The sequence below is a fragment of the Lathyrus oleraceus genome, chromosome 4 (genome assembly GCF_024323335.1).
Source record: "Lathyrus oleraceus cultivar Zhongwan6 chromosome 4, CAAS_Psat_ZW6_1.0, whole genome shotgun sequence".
NCBI classification, from domain to species: Eukaryota; Viridiplantae; Streptophyta; class Magnoliopsida; order Fabales; family Fabaceae; genus Lathyrus; species Lathyrus oleraceus.
Window position 1 is genome coordinate 498,117,132 of NC_066582.1, and position 21,254 is coordinate 498,138,385.

The following is a 21,254-nucleotide window of genomic DNA, read 5'->3' on the forward strand; positions in this document are numbered from 1 at the left end:
GTAGCAGACGTTGATCCTTAATTGGAAATAGACGTAGTGGCTTGGATTCTAGATATTGAATCGGAAAGCGGTGAAACGTTGGATTCACATTGAGGTACCGCATGCATAGAGTCACATGTCTTGCATTGAGTCATATTAGAGTTATGTGATAATTGAGGGTATGCATTATTGTGATTGTGATGTGTGTATGAGATATGGTAATTGAATTTGATAATGTTTGGATACATAACTTGGCAAAGTATGTGTTTATGTGATAATTGTAGTTATGTGTATTTTTGGGAATATAATATTGGGTTTGGATATTGTACTCCTTGAGTTTTGTGTGTACTTGAAACATGTGAAATAAATGTTGGTTAATATTATTTACATGGTTATATGAAGTGTGATGAATTCCTTTAATTGTTGATTTAACCATTGTGCTTTATTATACTTCTTCATAATGGTTTGAATTCTCACCCTTTCTGTTTGAATGTTACCTTTACATGGGTATCGCGCAGATACTCCGGAGTAGTATTGCTGAAGTAAGTGGACGGTAGCACTCGAGATTAGCTGGAAAGCTTCGGTGCTTTGTTTTAGAGACTAAGTAGTGAGTCAATGCTCTGGTCATGTAACACGGGGTAGATTAGTAGTATCGAACTCATATTTTATTTGCAATTGCTGTTTGAGAAGCCATAGTGCCAAATATTCTGAATATGGTTTTATCTTATCTTGAAGAGATTATTGAGAGATGATCATGGTATGGGACATGGATCATTTTATGAAATGCATGAGTATTCATTATTTTCCGCTGCGAACGTATATTCTTGAATATTCATGATAATTGAAATGTGTTATTTTAAATGACCAGGTGTATTGTATATTGATGATGAACGAGGTTTGGTTTTGAAAGCTTTTAGTTTTTGAAAACGTCGATGTGACGCCCTTTTGTTTATATGCGTGCTTATTTACTCTGATTATATGTTAAGTATTTTGGGGTATAAAAAGGGGTGTTACACCCATGATCTCCATTTATCATTTTGATCAAGAATTCATCAAGAGTTTGAAACTGGTTTGCCTTGGAAGCCCTAATTCATCTGGGTATCTTGTGTGACTTCCTCAGCAAGTTTCTTCATAATTTGATTAAATAATTCAAAGTATAATTCATGTTACATCATCTTATACATATATTATCCTTCATGAGTCTAAGAGATCAAGAGAACTTTAAGTTTGCAAGTTGGTTCATGGTAGTTGACTAGAGAAAGTCAAGTAGTCAAAACTGGGATTGACTAGACCCTATCTCCTACAACTTTTGTCATATGAAAATGATTCCAAGAGAAAAGTTACTCCTCATGAAATTCCAAACAACTTTCATGTTGAGGTCAAGATCTAGTTTTTCTTGTAAAGTCACTTTTTATGATGAAAGATTATAGGTCATTTTGTCTGAACCCTAGTTAGGAGGTCAACTTCCAAGGATCATAACTTACTCAATTTTTATGAGATGAAGACCATTCAAGTGTCATGATCAAATTAAATATGTCCTTTCCAACTTTTATTCTTTGAAGAAATTCAAATTCAACTTGAAAATGCATGTGCCAAATTTGTATGACTCCTTCATTTGAAATATCTCCTTCATTAAAAATCCAAATGAGGTCAAATTTGTAACCAAATTTAAGAGGTTTGAAATATCTACAACTTTTATAAAGGAACTATTTCCATTTGAAGCCCATAGCAAAAGTTATTCAAGGTGGAAGAAGTGAACATTTGGCTTGGTACTTAGAATTTTTTTATTTATGTTTGATTTTCCAAACTTCCACCTCAAAATTCATCATGATCCAAGATTCAAATGGAGAGGTTTTCAACATGAAAGTTGTTCCCCTTGACCTCACCTTTCCAAAAAGTCCAAGATCATCTCATTTGGCCAAGAATTGAGGGACTTGCGCATGTGTTCTTCACAAGGTTCCATTTGGTAAGATTTATGGTTAACATTCATTTCCTTATGCATGGTAATGTGACATCATTTCAGGTTGGATAGCACATAATTATGGATCATTTGGCATCATTGGATGGGCCTATCACACTATCACACGCCCATGCATCCATGCAAGGGAGATTTCTAGTTTTGGCATTTTAAATGAAGTGTGTGAAAAGCAAATGCGTAGCCTATAAATAAGACCCCTCATGCTCAGAATTGGGGGCACCTTGCCCAAGCTTTGAACCTGCAATCCTAACTCTCACCATTAGAGGAAAAACTTGAAGGTTTTCAATTGAAAATCGAGTTTCAATTTCATTTCAGTTTTGAAGTTGAAACTCAAAGAATCTAAGCCTTTCCTTAATCCAATTCAACTCCTGCAAACATCTGAAGTCAAGCCAAGGCCAATTGGAAGCAAGATCAAGCAAGTTTCAAGCTCCCTCGAAGGTAATTTTTCAGAAACTTCATCTCTTCGATTCTCTCTCAATTCTTCACCATTCTCTTTGATTTTTTGTTGGCTGAAGTCCTACCAATATAGGCAACAAGATTGAGTTGCTTTGAGGTCAAATTGAAGAAACTTAGTTTATGATCCTCAAAATTCAAATCCCTGTATCTTTTTATATACTTGGAATTGGAGAAAATTGAGGCCAGATTCGAGATCCTGAGCATTCTCTCTTTGAAATAATGTCCTTGTTCTTCATTTTCCATTGAGATGAAGTTGGACCAGTCCGGTGAAGGTCACCGGAGCCCTAGCTCCTGTGGTGTGTTGGCACACCTCCTGGCCATCTGACCATGTTTGGACGTTTTAATCTGAGCCATTCTTCCTGATTACTATGCGTGTACACGCGTTGACTGCAGAACATGATGGAAGTGCGCGCTTGACCATCAGATTTGGCACCTCAATTAATGAGGGAGATCTGATGACCCTTGTTTTTTCTAATTTATTTTTATTTTCTGAATTTTTCATTTAATCCTTTTATTTTGTTTAATTCATATTAATTTCATTTTTAATCCAAAAATTATGAGACTTTCACCAAAAATGTTTTGGATTAATTTTGATATTTTTCATGAATTAAATGTTTTTGTGCATATTTTTAATTATTTAAAAATACTTCTGACTTTTCAAAAATAGTGAAATTATTTGTCTAAGGTCCTTTGACCTTGTTTGACCTAGGATAAATCCGTTGGCCATTTATTTGGTGTTTTGAAGGGATTTTAGGTTTTGGCCAAATGAAAATGTATGTTTATTCACTTTTAATTGGATTTTTAATTGATTAATTGTTTAAAAATTATGTTGAGCCATTTTTATGGTCTTATGACGTTTGACTTTCTGTTTGGGCCTTGGTCAAAGCTGATTTGACTTTTGTTGGATCAAAACCATTAGATTTAGGGGATTGATGAAATTTACATTTCATCTCCCAAAATGAATAAATGGTTTTGATTTGATAAAATCCTCCCTTGGTCAATTTGTGTTTCTATCTTCCTATCCCTCTTCATCTTCATCCCTATTCTTCTCCATACCTCCATTTGACCAATGAAATCTCTAATGTCTTAAGGAAAATTGGTTCATCAATGGCCTTGTGTCAGATGAACCAATACAAGTATGACTGAGATATGTCCATCCCTCTTGATCTTTTCTTTTAGTGTGTGGTATGTTTTAGGAGTTTGATTCTTCATACCAAATCTCTAACATGCATTAACACCTAAATTTTTATTGCTCGACCTCAGATAGTTGTGACTTCTACATAAGTCCAATTATGATTGCTTAACGTAAAGATAAATTTGACCCTAATGGCATATCATTCTAGTTAGTGAGATTGTAAGTCTCCCATTCTTCATGATATTGTGTGGAGACTTGACCTTTTTACCTTTCACGGGAGTTAGTGGCATACTTGTTGAATTATCCAAGTTGGAGCCCTTCTCATGAAAGATGTCTTGGTTTAAGGATTTGTACTTGTGAATGAATGGTTGAGTATCCTCCAAAGAATGACTTAATCAATTAAAAAACACCACTAAAACTTGACTAACCTTTGACTAACATTTGACTAATTCTTGTTAATATTGCTTTACTTTTAAGTCATTTACTTTATACACTTTAAATTTCAGTCATTTATCATTCATTACCATTTATATTTCATTTAACTTGTTTATATTTATGTCATTTTCACCTTGCTCATTTGAGCCATATCTCATGATTGTATATATATTGTTTGTTGTTTTGATTTTGTTTGTGGTCTTAGGACCTTAAAACACCTAATAACAACAAAAACCCTAAAAAATATCTGGTGGATTGTTGATTTTGATCTGAATTCTTGGACTTAGGATTAGGCAACATTCCCTGTGTAAAAAGGACTTGGACAATGCCAACATTTTGAGACCAAGCTATTGTGAACTGAGCCTTCATCTGATACAATCCTTGAGTTCCCATTGGTTCATCTGCTATTCTGTCTTCTTGCTTATATGTTATTGTGTTATTATTGTCTATGCCTGATGTTTTGTTCTGAGTTGATCAAGGAATATTTCATCTGATACATGAGAAGACTAATAAGACTGCTAGCCTTTGGGATTGGTTGCTTGGATGTGACTATCTTTATTTGATGTCTTGATCTTCATAATGTCTGGATATTACTTATTTGCTTATTGCTTGTTGCTTGTCAAAGTCCAAGGGAATATGGGTTTCTATATGACATTCTTGTCTATTGGATTGCCTCCCATTGGTCAGATCTTTTCAACTCTCAACTTTTAATTTTATGCTTAGGATAGTCTTTTCATATCCTCCCACTTCTTAAATTTCAAAATCTCTCCCCCTTTTCAAAAACTTTCTTTGCTTGTGATTTTAAACTTAGACCTTATTTTAATGATTAGAAACTTTGGCTCTATGTCAATGAATTTTCAAACTTTTTCTTAAATCAAATTTATAAATAAATTTAATCATATTGACTTAAAATTTCAAAAGAAAAAAAGAACTAACAACTCCATTCAAACTTTTGGCCCTTTGTGCCTTTTCTTGTTAAACTTTTGTTAAAAACAATTCACCAACTTTGAAACTTTTACCACGAACTACGAGGTTTTGATCCCTCATTTTTATGTTGGTACGTAGGCACAAGTCCGAAGGTTTTGTCAAACATAAAAATATAATCAATGAATTCTTTTCTCATCTCCACACTCTATTTTTCTCAAACATCTTTTATACCAAACACATATGCACACATAAAAAAGGGCTCCTTAGGAGTACCTATGACAATTTGGGTGCTAACACATTCCCTTTGTGTAACCAATCCCCTTACCTGTAATCTCTAACATTTTATTAGTTTTGATTTGAAAACTTCTTATCTTTGGGTTTTGTTCGTACTTTTACATTTTCATTTGGAAACAATAAAAGCGCAGTGGCGACTCTGGTTTTATTGACGTTAAGTTTATCCATAGCTTGATGGTCATGAATTAACCGCTACATTTACCACTCTCTCCAATTCGGCAAGGTACATGATTCCTATTATTATATAATATAACAATATGCTATAATATATATCTAACGATTATCGATTTAATTAGATTAAATTCTTCATTAATCACCAAAGTGGTTAAATTCATAAAAGTTTATAATTTCAAATTTTACAATTGAACTTTGATTATGAACTCAATCTAGTATTATTTAATTTTGACATGAAAAGTGTACAATCTAATTCAAAATTATTTCAGTTAGAAATTTGTTAATTACCAAAGTGGTCAAATTCATCCAAATTTATAATTTCAAATTATGAAGATGGAATTTAATTCGGATGCGATGGGAATAACATGTTTGTGCTTAATAAGATTTATTATTATATGACACATATAGATCATCTAAAGATGGATCATGAATAATAATTAATAAAGTTAAAGTACATGTTGACACACTTGTTGCTTATATATCCAAAGATGTACATGCATGTTTTAAGTGACTTTATTATTTGTTAAAGTATATTTATTTAACATCATTAAAAGTTATTGAAATGTATTTAAGTTTTATCCAAGTGTGGACTTTGATACATGTTACACGATGATTATTTTGAATTAATAAAATTTATTCAAAGCATTAACATATGAACATGTTTTAATAGTCAATTATATTATCCATTTCCTCTTGAAAAAAATACCATTATCATTATCATAAGAGTCATCAAATGCAATTTCCAATGCACTATCATAATTAAAAATATCATCATCACTATCATCCTCGTTCATCACATGTGAGTTTTCAACATTTTTCTCCAACCCATCATGCACCTCACCATCTTGTCCCTCAACATCTTGAGCATCACTATCTTGTCCAACACCATAATGCACATGACCACCCTGCACATCACCATTATGCACATCATTATCATGTAAATCACCATCCTCCATATCACCATCCTTCATATAACCACATTTCACATTACTACCTTGAACATCACCTCCTTTCACCCATAATCCCCTATAACTGCCTCTTCATATAGTTTAGTAATCAATGCTTCCTTTTCCTCAAGATTTACAATGTCCTCATGATTTAAATTATATTACTCAATAGGATCATCATAATACTTTGGATGTGATAGTGAATGTTGTATATAAACATGAACACTCAAATGTGCCCAACAAAGATTTGCAATATCTATTTCACATTTGTCATCGGCCAAAACATGCATCCCAAATTTTGGGTCCTTGTACCATATTCTATCTATTTTCCTATATCCTAGTTCCTTGACTATACCTACCAACTCCAAATAACTCCACTTATCAACATCAACCTTTAATTCAGAAATTATTCATTCATATATAGTTAGTTCATTATCCAAAAATGAACCACATTGATGAATAAATAGATGAATGTATTCTTCCATTTTACCTATGTCCAACAACATTAAAATTATAAAGGGGGTGACGAAAACAAAGTTACTATAAAATATATAACTAAAACTTAATATAAGGCTACTCATAAACCCTAAAAACTAAAATTGAAAATAGATGAACAAGAATAAACTCTAAAACCTAAAATGACCCTAAAAACTGAAATTAAAAACATATTAACACGAATAAAATCTAAAATGTAAAAGACAAAATAGATGAACCAAAAAAACCCCAAAACCTAAATTAGAAATGGGATAGAAATTACTAACTATTGCAAAACCTGAAGCTTCAAACACGCCTTCTCACTCGTGTTCTCCAAAAAGCGTTTTTCTCATATTCAATTTCACCTACACATTATAGTTCTCCAATTTCTTCACCTTCTTCTCAATTTTTCTAAGTTAGGGTTTTAGCTTCATGAATAGTAACCTGGAAATGGTAAAACCAAGTAATCTTTTCATTTTATCACATGATATTTTAACTTAATCTCCACATCATCTCCAAATGTACACTACGTGGCCATTTCATTTGAGACTAACAGAGTTAATAAAAAGGACAAATGTGATCCAATTTGAGGACATAAGTGCCTAAATTGGTCTTTTTAAAAGTTGATGGACCAAAATGGATCCCGAGTTAAAGATAAAAGACTAAAAAAGGTATTTTTCTAAAAAAATTAAAATTGTTTATTGGTTTTTTAATATGATATGAAAAAATTAATATGAATTAATTTATATTTTAAATAATTCTCAGATTTTTTCCATATTCCATGGTCTTCTTCTTTCTTCTAAACCGTGCTTTGAAACCCAGGATCTCCATAATTGGCCACACATATCTTCTCCCTTCCAATATTCGTGATTTTTTTCAAATCAAGCCAAAGAAGATTCAATCAACCTTGTTGATCAAGAAATCGCACCACTCAGTTTCTACCACGGGTAACATATCTCGTTCTTATAGGTACAAATGCAAATGTTGTTTTGATGCTCTATTAATGACGACATGGAGTGATGCAAACCCATGTTGTTGTTTCTATGATTGTGGGATGTATTAGGTAGGTTTTCATTTTGCAAATTTTATTTTTATATTGTCTTACCCATGTCACTTTTTTGTAGTCATTAATCTTCTTTCATATCCTTTGATGTTTCCAGTAGTAAGGCTACAAGAAATGTAGTTATTTTGTTTGGTTGGATGAAAAAATGACTCATAGATTAAAGGAATTAAATCCTCATTACTACAAAATTTAAATGAAGATAAGCAAAGGGTTAATGATGCCAAAGTAAAATATGAAGAAATGAAGATGAAGTTATTGAAGAAGGAATTAAAGTTCAAATGAATGATCACCTTCATTATGCTATTTGCCTTAGTTTCTTCAACACTAATGAAATGGGTGACTAGTCTATTAGGAATTTGGTGATGTTTAGGTGATTATGTTCTCACAAGTGATTAAGTGATGTTTTGCCCTCTATTTTGTAACGCATTTAATTAATGAATGAAAAAACATTTACGCTTGCCAATTATGTTTATATGATTAATTATTTTTGCCCAATTCTACAAATTCTGTTTGCACATAACAATTATGTTTGGACCAGATTTGCACATTTAAGTTGCATGTCTCTTATATATTAAGAGGGAAACCTCTATCTGGTTTTGTTGCTTGCCTCTTAAGCGTTATTTTATTTAGTTTTATATCATTGAGTGTCCTCTTTAATTGCGCATCTTTGAGGATTGAGTTTTGGATTTGTATTTTAGCATGCATATTTAAAACTATTTGCATTTGAGTATGAACAGTATAATTTAAGTCAAATAGTTAAGTTTTTGGAACAAGAACCATAATTGAGATTGTTTCAAGTCATGTCATAAGTAAAATCTCAAAACATCTTTGAAAACATCAAATTTTGTGATTTTGGATGTGTGGTTCGAATCACAAAATCGCTTGAGTAGAATGAGTCAAATCACAACTTTCATATGATTCACATCATACACCATGTGAGTCAAATCATAGTCTAAACATGATTCGAGTCATGATACTTCCTTCAGCTTCGGCCAAGTTTGAGTCGAACCATGACTTGTTCATGACTCGAATTACAACTTATGTGAGTCGAATCACAACATAAGCTTGACTAGATTCATAGCAAAATGGGTTTATCTTTAAGTGCACATCTTGTTTTACATTACTTTTCCATTTGACTCAAATCACCAAGTATTCATGACTCGAATAAAACATGCTTTTTTTACCACTTTTTGTGCTTCATTTTCAGCACCTATAAATCATTTTCTCTCTCAAAGTAAAGCACAATGTTAGAAAACATACATTTCCATTGATGATTTGGAAACTCACAAACAATTTTTTCTCTCATTTTTAAAAGAGTTTTGAATCTATATCGAACACTTGCAAATAATTTATTTCGTCTTCTATCTCATTCCTTTTTCATTTGTTGCATGGATCTGGATCTTATCTTTGAAGATTCATGATTGATTGAGTAGATTCGTTTTGGTTTTAACATTTCATTGAATATTTGTTTAATATTTCATAGGCTTGCAAGAGTGTGCGGTATTGTGATTGGTTCTGACAATTGCAGTGATAAAGAATGAGGTACTTCTCTCCAAGTTGACCTTGATGGTGACGTGAAGAAGCCTATGGATATGGTAGGATTTTTTCTCATTCTTTTCTCTATAGTGATTAAGACTTTGAGGATTTGATAATTTCATAATCATGTTAAGGAAGGATGTCGAGACTACCTTAAGGACTCTTGCTTTAGAGTGAAACTCATTAACAAAGGCGAGGACGTCATGGTTGACGAAATCCTAACAAACCTTGAAGAAAGTGAGACAATTCCACACAACCTCCTTTACTTCCTCTAAGTAAAACGAAGCCTCAAAAGTAACTTTATCAACATCAAGAATTTGATTGAAGTGAACACCTTCAAGGAGGGCCTCAGGGAAGTAGGCTCTTTGAAAAGAGTTTCAAAATGAGTCTTAACCTTGAGCTTAATTTCGTCAACTTTGGAAAGGCGACCTAAAGGAGTATCCAAACCACATATGGAATTTCTACGAATTATGTTTCTCATTATATAATGGAAATGTTTTGAATTGGAATCTCCACTTTGAATCCATTTGTGGCAAGACTTGTAACGAAGGATGCTTTCTCTTGATTTCATGGAGTGCCAAACCTTAGCAGCTGCATCCTTAAGGTTGACCGACAGTTGATTCAGGATAAAGGGCAACACTTCTTAAGCTTCAAGGTCCACATCGTTCGAGGTTTTAACAAACTCTTCAACCTCTAGATTTTAAATCCCAAAAATTTGTTTGTCCAAATTTTGAGAGAATTCTTTAAACCCTTTAGCTTCTCTTTCAAAATAAAAGATGAATTGTCAGGAATAATAGTCAAAGAAGTCCAGAATTTAGAGATAAAGGGGATAAAGTCTTCATTTTCAATCTAACTCTTGAAAAACTTGAAAAGCTTAGGGCCCCAATTGATGACATTTCCTTTTATCCAAATAGGCTACGGTCGGATAGATCCCTTTGGCAACAAATTGAGAGTCAATATTCCAAGAAGCTAATAAGCGACCAGACAACAAAAATCTATCGATTCTGCTCATGACCGAACTATCGGAATTATGCCAGGTGAATCTCCCACCAGAAACAGGGAGGTCAATGAGGTCCATCAAATTGATAAAAACATCAAAATCAGACAATTCAACTCTATTGAAAGAAGAGACCTTACATTTCTACCCACACTTCTTCCTAATGGGAGTCTTGATTATTTTGTGAATCAAGAATCCAATGTCAATTACTTTTTAGTGATATTTCATGTCTCATTACATTAGTTATGACTTTCGAAGAAATAAAGACGATCTTCCCTTATTTCGTTTTCAATGCATTTAAAATTGGCTAATTTACCATCTTAGATTTATTTTTAGTCATTATAGACCTTAATTGTTACAATTGTATTGTACTCTTCTCGGAAATGGATCCACTGCGGTTGTCATTTTGCTGGAATCACACAGTCACGACGTTTACAACCGTTAGACAACCGTTAGATCACTATAGAATGGATCTGATTTAATGTTGATCTGACTTTTTAAAAATAAAAAATATTTAATTTTATTATATGAACCGTTTGATTTTGATCGAAAGGTCATTTAACAATGACATCGTGAATTTATCTTTTAATAACGGTATGGGATCGTTATCCATTGTTCTCCTTATCCTTTTCTTTTTTTTATTCTTGAGTTCTTAAATAATAAATAAAAAATTGTAAAACCAATTAATAACAACTTCATTTATCTTGGTGAAATTAGAACTCCTTTTATTTCGGACCATATATCATCGGCTGACTTGCTGTCTTTAAATGCTATTTATACGAACGATTTTTTTTACAATTATGTCTATTGGTATATAAAATTTTTTATTTATAATGACTATAACAATAATTAAAGATAATTATATAATTTTATTTTACGCATTTAATTTATTGATTTTGTTGTTCCTTTGATATAAGAAATATAAAATCAATATTTGTATAAAAAAGTATAAAATCAATATAAATTATCAGTTAACACTATTTTAAAAAAATATATAGTTTTAATATAAATTCAAAATTAATTAAATATCAAGGGAATATGATCAAATTTGTTTATGTATAGTTTTTAAAAATATTTAAACTATTTTTTAATATAACTATATTATATTAAAAAATAGTATTTAATTTAAAAATATGTCCATTTATGATTAGAACATTTTAAAAAAAAAACTAATACTAATTAAATTAAAAGTTAAAAAATTATTGGGTATATTGAAAGAATGGTCTTATATTATGCTACATATAAATAAAAGAATGGTCTCATATTCTATTATATTCAATTAAGTATATATATATATATATATATATATATATATATATATATATATTATATATATATATATATATATATATATATATATATATATATATATATATATATATATATATATATATATATATATATATATATATATATATATATATATATATATATATATATATATATATATATATATATATATATATTATGATTATAAATAAAAAATATTTTTTTAGAATCAATAAATTATATTAAAAATATATATGTACATTTAATTACAATTATTTAAAAAAATTAATTCATTAAATAATATATATATATATATATATATATATATATATATATATATATATATATATATATATATATATATATATATAAATATATATATATATATATATATATATATATATATATATTATATATATATATATATATATTATATATATATATATATATATATATATATATATATATATATATATATATATATATATATATATATATATATATATATATATATATATTATGATTATAAATAAAAAATATTTTTTAGATTCAATAAATTATATTAAAAATATATATGTACATTTAATTACAATTATTTTAAAAAAATTAATTCATTAAATTATATATATATATATATATATATATATATATATATATATATATATATATATAATACCTCACTTTCTCAATAAGTTAGAATTATAAACTTTTATTTGTAATAGTAATGGTATAATAAACTTTTACTTTTACATTTTCTATCTATATTTATACTATTATAGATAAAACAATGTTTTTTTAATTCAATAAACTAACAATGTATTTGATCTATATATAGATCAAATACATCTCAATTTCAATGAATCTAAATCATAATCTTGTATTTAGAATATTGATAGAAGAAAATTTATATGTTTATATATATTGTTTTATAAAAAAATGAAGTACATTGAATAATCAATTAATTGGTCAAATATTAGTTAAATATATCAATTATTCAAATGTATATGTTCTATAAATGAACAATTATAGAAAAAAAAATGTATCTGGCATATTTATTTTTCTATTTATAACTATAATAACTTATATAGAGGATTGGATTCATTAAATATATAATTTAATTTGGTCTTTTATGTGTTTATATACCTGCATTATTTGGGCTTGAGATAAACATTCAGATTTTCAAAAATGCAGACAATGGTGAAATATAATGTTATTTTATTCTTGTTTGTCTCTATGGTTTTATCACCAATAACGTTTTTTATGTGTTCTGCCACTGAAAGTGGTGATGAAAGCAGTAAACTGTATATTGTATATATGGGCTCACTTCCTAAGGTAGCATCCTATTCTGCAACCTCTCATCATCTCAGCATGTTGGAACAAGTCATAGGTGATAGCGGCGCAGAAAATTCATTGGTTCAAAGTTACAAGAGAAGTTTCAATGGTTTTGCCGCCATACTCAATGACCAACAACGGGAAAAGCTTCTCGCCATGGAAGAGGTGGTCTCAGTTTTTCCAAACACTAACTTTCACATTCAAACCACAAGATCGTGGGATTTTCTTGGATTCCCTCAATCAATCAAAAGGGATCAAATTATTGAGAGTGATTTGATCATTGGAGTTATAGATAGCGGAATATGGCCCGAGTCTCAAAGTTTCGATGACAAAGGTATTTTTTTAGTCAAATTATATTGCTTTATTTTTAAATTGTATTCCGGTACAAAATAGTGACCCCACTTAAAAAATGATTCATAATAACTCTATAGAATAATTTGTGACTAATATCTCAGTGTAACCACTTTATCATTCTTCCTTACCATCTTCATCTTGATAACTAATCCAACTTTACATTCTCGTATTTGTAATTTGTGTTAATCATTTGTATCTTAGAATATTTGACAAAGTTATTGTTTATATTGGAAGAAGAAAAACCAAAATGATGAGTAGATTCATAATATTTATCTAAGTATAGTATATTAATTTATTAAAGTTATTGAATTTTATGATTGATTAGGTCTTGGTCCCATTCCCAAAAAGTGGAAGGGAGTTTGTAAAGGCGGTGCTAACTTCACTTGCAACAAGAAAATTATTGGAGCACGGTCTTACGGTAATGCAAAGGAGAATGCAAGAGACGACCTTGGTCATGGAACTCACACAGCATCAATTGCGGGTGGAAGAGAGGTGCAAGGTGTGAGTTTTTTTGATTTTGCAAAAGGCACCGCAAGGGGTGGAGTCCCATCTTCAAGGATTGCTGTATATAAATTATGTGGCGCGGATGGTGGATGCACCGGTATTAATATCTTAGCTGCATTTGATGATGCCATTGCTGATGGAGTTGACATCATAACAATCTCAATTGGGAGCGAGTCTGCTGTTGAGTTTCTTAACGATCCTATTGCTATTTCTTCTTTTCATGCCATGGAGAAAGGAATACTTGTATCGCATTCGGCAGGAAACTCTGGTCCTAACCCAAGTTCTACTTCAAGTGTAGCACCTTGGTTATTTAGTGTTGCTGCAACTACCATAGATCGTCAATTCATTGATAAGCTCATTCTTGGAAATGGAAAGACTCTCGTTGGTAGGTCGGTAAATGCTTTCCCTTCAAATGGTACAAAAATTTCAATAGTTAAGAGATCTTGCTCTGAATCCTTTAACAAAACACTGATGAAAGGAAAGATTATTTTGTGTGAATTAAATGGGTTTGATGAATGGGCTTTTCAAAATGGTGCATTTGGTATAGTCTCAAGTGTTGACCTAGGAATTAATGACGTTTCTTTTGTAACTCAAATGCCTTCAGTTAACCTTGATTTAAAAGACTATGTTCTTGTTCAATCTTACACAAATTCCACTAAATCCCCTGTAGCTGAAATTTTGAAGAGTGAGATCTTCCATGACACGACTTCTCCTAGAGTTGCTTCTTTCTCTTCTTGTGGGCCAAACTCATTGGTTATGGATATAATGAAACCAGATATAAGCGCCCCAGGAGTGGATATCTTGGCTGCATATTCCCCTATATCCCCACCCTCCGGGAATTCCGGTGATACGAGAAAGGTAAACTACAACATAGAATCTGGAACCTCCATGTCATGTCCCCACATTGCTGGTATTGTTGCCTATGTGAAATCATTTCATCCGGATTGGTCACCCGCAGCTATCAAATCTGCCATCATGACCACAACAAAACCAGTAAATGGTACTTATAATAATTTGGCTGGTGAGTTTTCTTATGGATCAGGAAATGCAAATCCACGATTAGCTATTGACCCGGGACTTATTTATAACATCACAAAGGACGATTATGTGCAAATGCTTTGTAATTATGGTTATGATAATGGAAAAATTAAACAGATTACTGGAGACAACTCAAGTTGTCGCGATGCTTCTAACCTAACTTTGGTAAAAGATCTAAATTATCCTGCAATAGTAATTTCTGTTGCGGCTGAGACACCTTTCAATATCAAGTTTCCTAAAAAAGTTACAAATGTTGGCTCAAAAAACGCAACTTATAAAGCTATTATTACTCCAATTCCAAATGTCAAGATTACAGTGGAGCCAAACATTCTCTCATTCAAATCATTGCAAGAGACACAATCATTTGTAGTCACCGCTGTTGGGAGAGTAGGATCACGACAAACCGAGTTTTCTTCTTCACTTGTTTGGTCAGATGGTACTCACAATGTCAAGAGTCCAATTATCGTGCACATAAAATCCTAAACTATGTAAAATAAATATGTGGTTCTTTTGTACGAAAAAAATAAGTTTCTCTCTAGTCTCCAATAATACATTATGATGATATATTTTTAAAGTTTACATGAACATGTTGATCTCTTAGAGATATAAATTTATTTATGTTTTCTGTTTGTTTGGAATAGTGTTCACAACCTCCACCTAGTTTAAACTTGGGTAGAAATATATAAAAAAAATGGAAAAATATTATATGTGATGGTTTTCAATTCATAAGTTAGATAAGATCCTAGTAGGACGCCTCAAAACTGAAATGTGTTCATATTTATTGATTATGATGCATGTATATGCATTATCATGTAATTTTCATAAAAATATGATAATAATAAATAATAATCTTATCAGGAAAAAATGTTAAAGAACAATGAAAATGACTCTAATTATACGTGATGACTTATCTTTGATACATGGGAGATTCCGATAATTTTCCTAATAGAATAAGAAAATAGTCTATAATATATCTATAATATAAGAAAATAACATATAATTTAGTAATATCATATATGTCCTTTCTTTTAATTTTGACATCTTCTAAAACGAGGACAATTAAAGCCTTAAATTTACTTTTTCCAATCAAATTAGTTATGTCAACCAGAATGGTTTTATTTATTCTACTTTCTTTCACTTATGCAATGTTATCAATCGATTTTCTATACAATTTGATTTCAATCCAATGCTACTTTTTCAACTTTTGTACTTTTGTACTTTTGTACTTGAAATAATCCCTCAAAAGGTTGAAACTTTATCTTATTTTCTGCCAAACTTGTCCTTCTTTCTTTCTCCCGATTCATAAGATTTGCTTTGCTAAATCTCATCTCGTTGTTCATCTTCTTCAAACATTATCATATTCGATTTTCACGATTTCTAGGTGATGTTTTCTTCTTTTACTTGAAGATTGAGGTAATTGTTCAAGTCCTTCTTCATCTCTATTTTTACTTTTTCTTTCATCTCTGCTGCTTCATCAATATATTTGAAAGCACGATCAAGAAACTAACCAGAGTTCTAGATATCAATTTGTCAGTGTGCGATGCACTTTTAGTGATGAGAGAAGGAGAGAGAATGAAGAATAAGAGTCGTTATTATTGAATGCTATAAAATTGAATTACAATTTGGATTATATAACAATAAAAACTTGATTAACGAATGCTTTTATAGTGAAATCTGATTATCTAATCCTTCGATCATTAGAGAAACCGAATGAATAGATCATTAATTTAAAAATAAAAAATAAAATAAAAAGAAAGACACAACTTTTAAAGAAATAAAAACTTAAACTGTATTTGCTGAGATTCGAACCATGTCTTGAATTATTTCCCCCTCGGTTATATTTATAAACCGTTGGAATATGTGGTATTTACTTAAAAATATAATAAAACACGACACACCTTGACATTATACCTCAGTTTTTTGTTGTGACAAGTGAAAGTTTTGTAATGAATTGTAGCAGTGAGAACTACTTGTGTTATATCCTAAATATTAATTAAATTAAAGTCTCATATTTTTCTCCTGCGTATAACATAATTTGTTTCTCAAATGTGTGTAGTTAATTATATTTGTAGCATTTGAGTTTTGAGTGAGTTATTAAGATATTGAGTATAATCCTATATTATATTTAAAATTATATGAATTTGACCTCACTCAATTGATGGTAAACCTTTTATATGACCATCATATTATTTTCTATAAAATAATCTAAATAATGATATATTCTATTTATGTGTAAAATATATGGTTGAGTTTGTAAAACTCTAATGATGATATATTTTACCATCATTTCTCTGTATAGTTTTGTACTAAAAATAGAATTAGTATCCCATTGTTTAATCACTGTATTTAATACTATTGGACTCTGATATATCTTTATCTTATTTATACATGTTGGATAAGTGGGAGTTCATATGTACACAATTATATAATCTGAATTTTTTTAGATTATAACTTTAAGAAGTCTTATTCTATTATACTGAGATATATATTATTCTCTTAATCTCAAGAAACATCATAATTTGATATTTAGATAGATATTAAAAAGACACAATAATTCTTTAGTATGTAATAATATTATGTTATTATATCTTCAACTTCCACACTCTTGAGGTTATAAATACGAAAGTACAAGTATAATATCAATACTTCTATCGAGTATCATATTATGTTGTGAAAGTACTTCAGATTAAATACAATTACTCTCTCAATAAGGTACGTCTATATATAATTACTATTCTTAAACCTATGTAAATATTATATGACCTATAATTTAAAATTCATTAGTATAATGACTAACCATAGACTTATACACATGAGTAAGTCTTTAATATTTTGGATTAGTGATAGTTTATCTTTGACATATAATATGCTTGGGTCATTCTTTATAATACACGCTCTTAACTTAAATATGTTACTTAAGTTCATCATTCTTTATATAAGTTGTGAGTCTTTATCATGTATGATTTGTTTTCCCTATTGAATATGATTTTTGCAGCGTTGAAACTTACTTCTCTTTTAATTGATTAGTGTTTTGATCATAATTAATAGTTTGTAATATTTTTAGTAATTGATTATTAATTGTCATCCAAGTGGGAGATTGTTAGATTAATTATTTAATTAATCAAATGTGCATTGTTATTAAACACTATTTGTTGAAGAATTATTTGATTCGGTTCTGTGTCAGAATAAATCATGATGGATTGAATCATTCAGTTAAGCCCAAATGAGAGGTCACTGCCTTCATCCGTTTAGTTATTTAAATACTAACCCATTAGACGATTAACATATTCTGAAACTCTAGAAGGAAATGAGGGTAGTAATTCTCTCATAATCACTCGTCTTAACCAGTCTCTCCAATTCGACAAGGTACACATTTCCTATTATTATTGGTTATTATTATATAATATAGCAATATGCTATAATTATATCTAATGATTATCGATTTAATTAGATTAAATTCTTCATTAATCACCAAAGTGGTCAAATTCATAAAATTTTATAATTTCAAATTTTACAATTGAATTTTGATTATGAACTTAATCTAGTATTATTTAATTTTGACATGAAAAGTGTACAGTCTAATTCGAAATTATTTGAGTTAGAAATTTGTTAATCACCAAAGTGGTCAAATTCATTATATCCAAAGATGTACGTGCATGTTTTAAGTGACTTTATTATCTGTTAAAGTATATTTATTTAATATCATTATAAGTTATTGATGTAATACCCTGTATTTCCTTAAATACCTAAATTCCTATTAATTGAGATCAATTGAGTTCCTATGTCCTCTAAAAGTTGCCGATTGGGATAAATAGAGTAAATAGTGAGTTCAGATTGACTTAATTGATATTAATTGGGACTGACCTTTTATTAATTGGGATATTTTGGTAACACTAATAATGGGTAAATAGCTCTGGTAGAACAAATATTACAAGTATGGTGCCACTTGAGATATTTGTTACTACCTGTAACCACTTTCTTACCACACATTATCTTGGCCACTTGCAACTAGTCTTTAACTCATCCACCACCACATGTTATTACCACATGTAACCTACCATAAGCCATTTGGTTTTCTATTTATCAAAAAGAATAGAAAGAAAGAAGTAGCTCAAGAGAAAGGTAAAAGAAGAGAAAACAAGGCTAGTGGAGAAGAAGAAGAAGAAGAAGAAGAAGAAGAAGAAGAAGAAGAAGAAGAAGAAGAAGAAGAAGAAGAAGAAGAAGAAGAAGAAGAAGAAGCTTGGAACCAACACTATCATCCTCATCCTCATATCATCTTCAACAACTTCTCCTATTCTATTTCTTGAGGTGAGTTCTAGTTAGAAACCCTAGATTTATAGAGGATTAGGGTTGTAGAATCATATACAAATCATGAAAATCCATGCTATATGATAAATTTTTTTTTGCTCTTGTTGATATCCATGAACATGTGCTTTGATGTGTTCTTATATTATTGTGATAACATGATTTATTATGGTTGTGGTAAAATGATTGGTTGTGATTGTGACCTTGAAATCCTTGTGATTATGAGCTTGGAATCCTTGATTTATATGTGTATTTGAACATGTAGTATGATGGGTTTTGTTGGAAGAAGACGTGGTGTTTTGTTAGAAATGGAATAACAGAGGATATGATGTTTTGTGAATTGGAAATGTGAAAATGTGAGTGGACCAATTGATTGGTCCCTGTCATCAATCGATTGCACAACCTTTTTGTTCAGCAGAAAAATATGATTTTTACAGGACCAATCGATTTACAGTGCATTACAATCGATTGCACAAACCTTTTGTATATGAACAGTGGAAATTTTTTAGTGAGCCAATCGATTGACACTCAGGATCAATCGATTGATCCTCAACAAAATTTGAAAAACATAAAGGTGAGAGGAACCAATCGATTGGGCTTCCCCAACCAATCGATTGACTTGTGTTAAAAACTTCAAAATCCATTTCTTAAGTTTTTCTAAATGCATTCTTCCAACCGTTAATCATTTGTGATGCTATGCTTATGTTGAATACATGCTAATGGTGAAAATTACAAGATGAATCTAGTGAGTTAACCTAGGATTGAAATTAGGTCATGAGTTAGGTTTATAACCTAGATAATATGAGGAAACAATATTCATTCGTACGACACTTATGTGGAGGTCATGGACGAATGGTTGTTGTGTTTGAGAATGAGACGCACTGTATGAAACATGTCGTGTTATTGTTGTGTATTATGGTGAATGAAGTCACCTGTGATTGATGGATCTTGTTATGGTTCGTGGAACCGATGATTTGTGGAACAAATCATGTATTCAGAATGTGTATTTTCTATGATGGTGCACATCTCTATTTGGTATGCTTAGATGAGTAAGCATTGGGATGTGAGACCGATGATTCGTGCCTCAATTGAGTTTGAGCCCCAACCATGATGGACATGGGGGAAAGGTGGACACCTAAGTGGGTTCGAGTCCCATACAAGTGATGGTTCTTAAAAGTGGGTTCGAGTCCCATAGGGGAACCTGATATCCACCGTGAAATTTGAATCATACGAGCATGCATGAATCGGGCCTGGCTTAGACGTAAGTCCGTTCGGTAATTGATGCGCCGTGATCTGAATAATGATCGTGGTTGAGTTGTGAGAACTCAGGTGCATGTTGCCATACATTGCGAGTTAGTTTCCCCATCACTCAAGTATTCGTTCCCTTGTTGACTTGAGTTGTATATTGTTAGAGAAACTGAATATTGATTAGAAAACCCTATAGAGCCGAGTGGTGTAACACCCCTTTTTCTACCCCAAAATAATTAACATATAATCAGAGTAAATAAGCACGCATATAACAAAAGGGCGTCACATCAACGTTTTCAAAAACTAAAAGCTTTCAAAAACCAACATCATTCATCATCAACATACAATACACCTGGTCATTTAAAATAACACATTTCAATTATCATGAATATTCAAGCATATGCGTTCGTAGCGGAAAATAATGAATACTCATGCATTTCATAAAATGATCCATGCCCCATACCATGATCATCTCTCAATAATCTCTTCAAGATAAGATAAAACCATATTCAGAATATTTGGCACTATGGCCTCTCAAACAATAAAATATGAGTTCGATACTACTAATCTACCCCGTGTTACATGACCAGAGCATTGACTCACTACTTAGTCTCTAAAACAAAGCACTGAAGCTCTCCAGCTAATCTCGAGTGCTACCGTCCACCTACTTCAGCAATATAACTCCGGAGTATCTGCGCGATACCCATGTAAAGGTAACATTCAAATAGAAAGGGTGAGAATTCAAATCATTATGAAGAAGTATAATCAAGCACAATGATTAAATCAACAATTAAAGGAATTCATCACAC

General features: G+C 30.8%; 1 protein-coding gene across 1 annotated transcript; it reads left to right on the plus strand.

The window, feature by feature from the left end:
- The first annotated feature begins 12,837 nt into the window (after nucleotides 1-12,837).
- LOC127076786 (subtilisin-like protease SBT4.3) lies at nucleotides 12,838-15,530 on the plus strand. The gene is made up of 2 exons (XM_051018578.1): nucleotides 12,838-13,330; nucleotides 13,676-15,530. Exons 1-2 carry the CDS (start codon nucleotides 12,850-12,852, stop codon nucleotides 15,373-15,375), a joined length of 2,181 nt encoding a protein of 726 aa, XP_050874535.1. The 5' UTR covers nucleotides 12,838-12,849; the 3' UTR covers nucleotides 15,376-15,530.
- The last annotated feature ends 5,724 nt before the right edge of the window (nucleotides 15,531-21,254 follow it).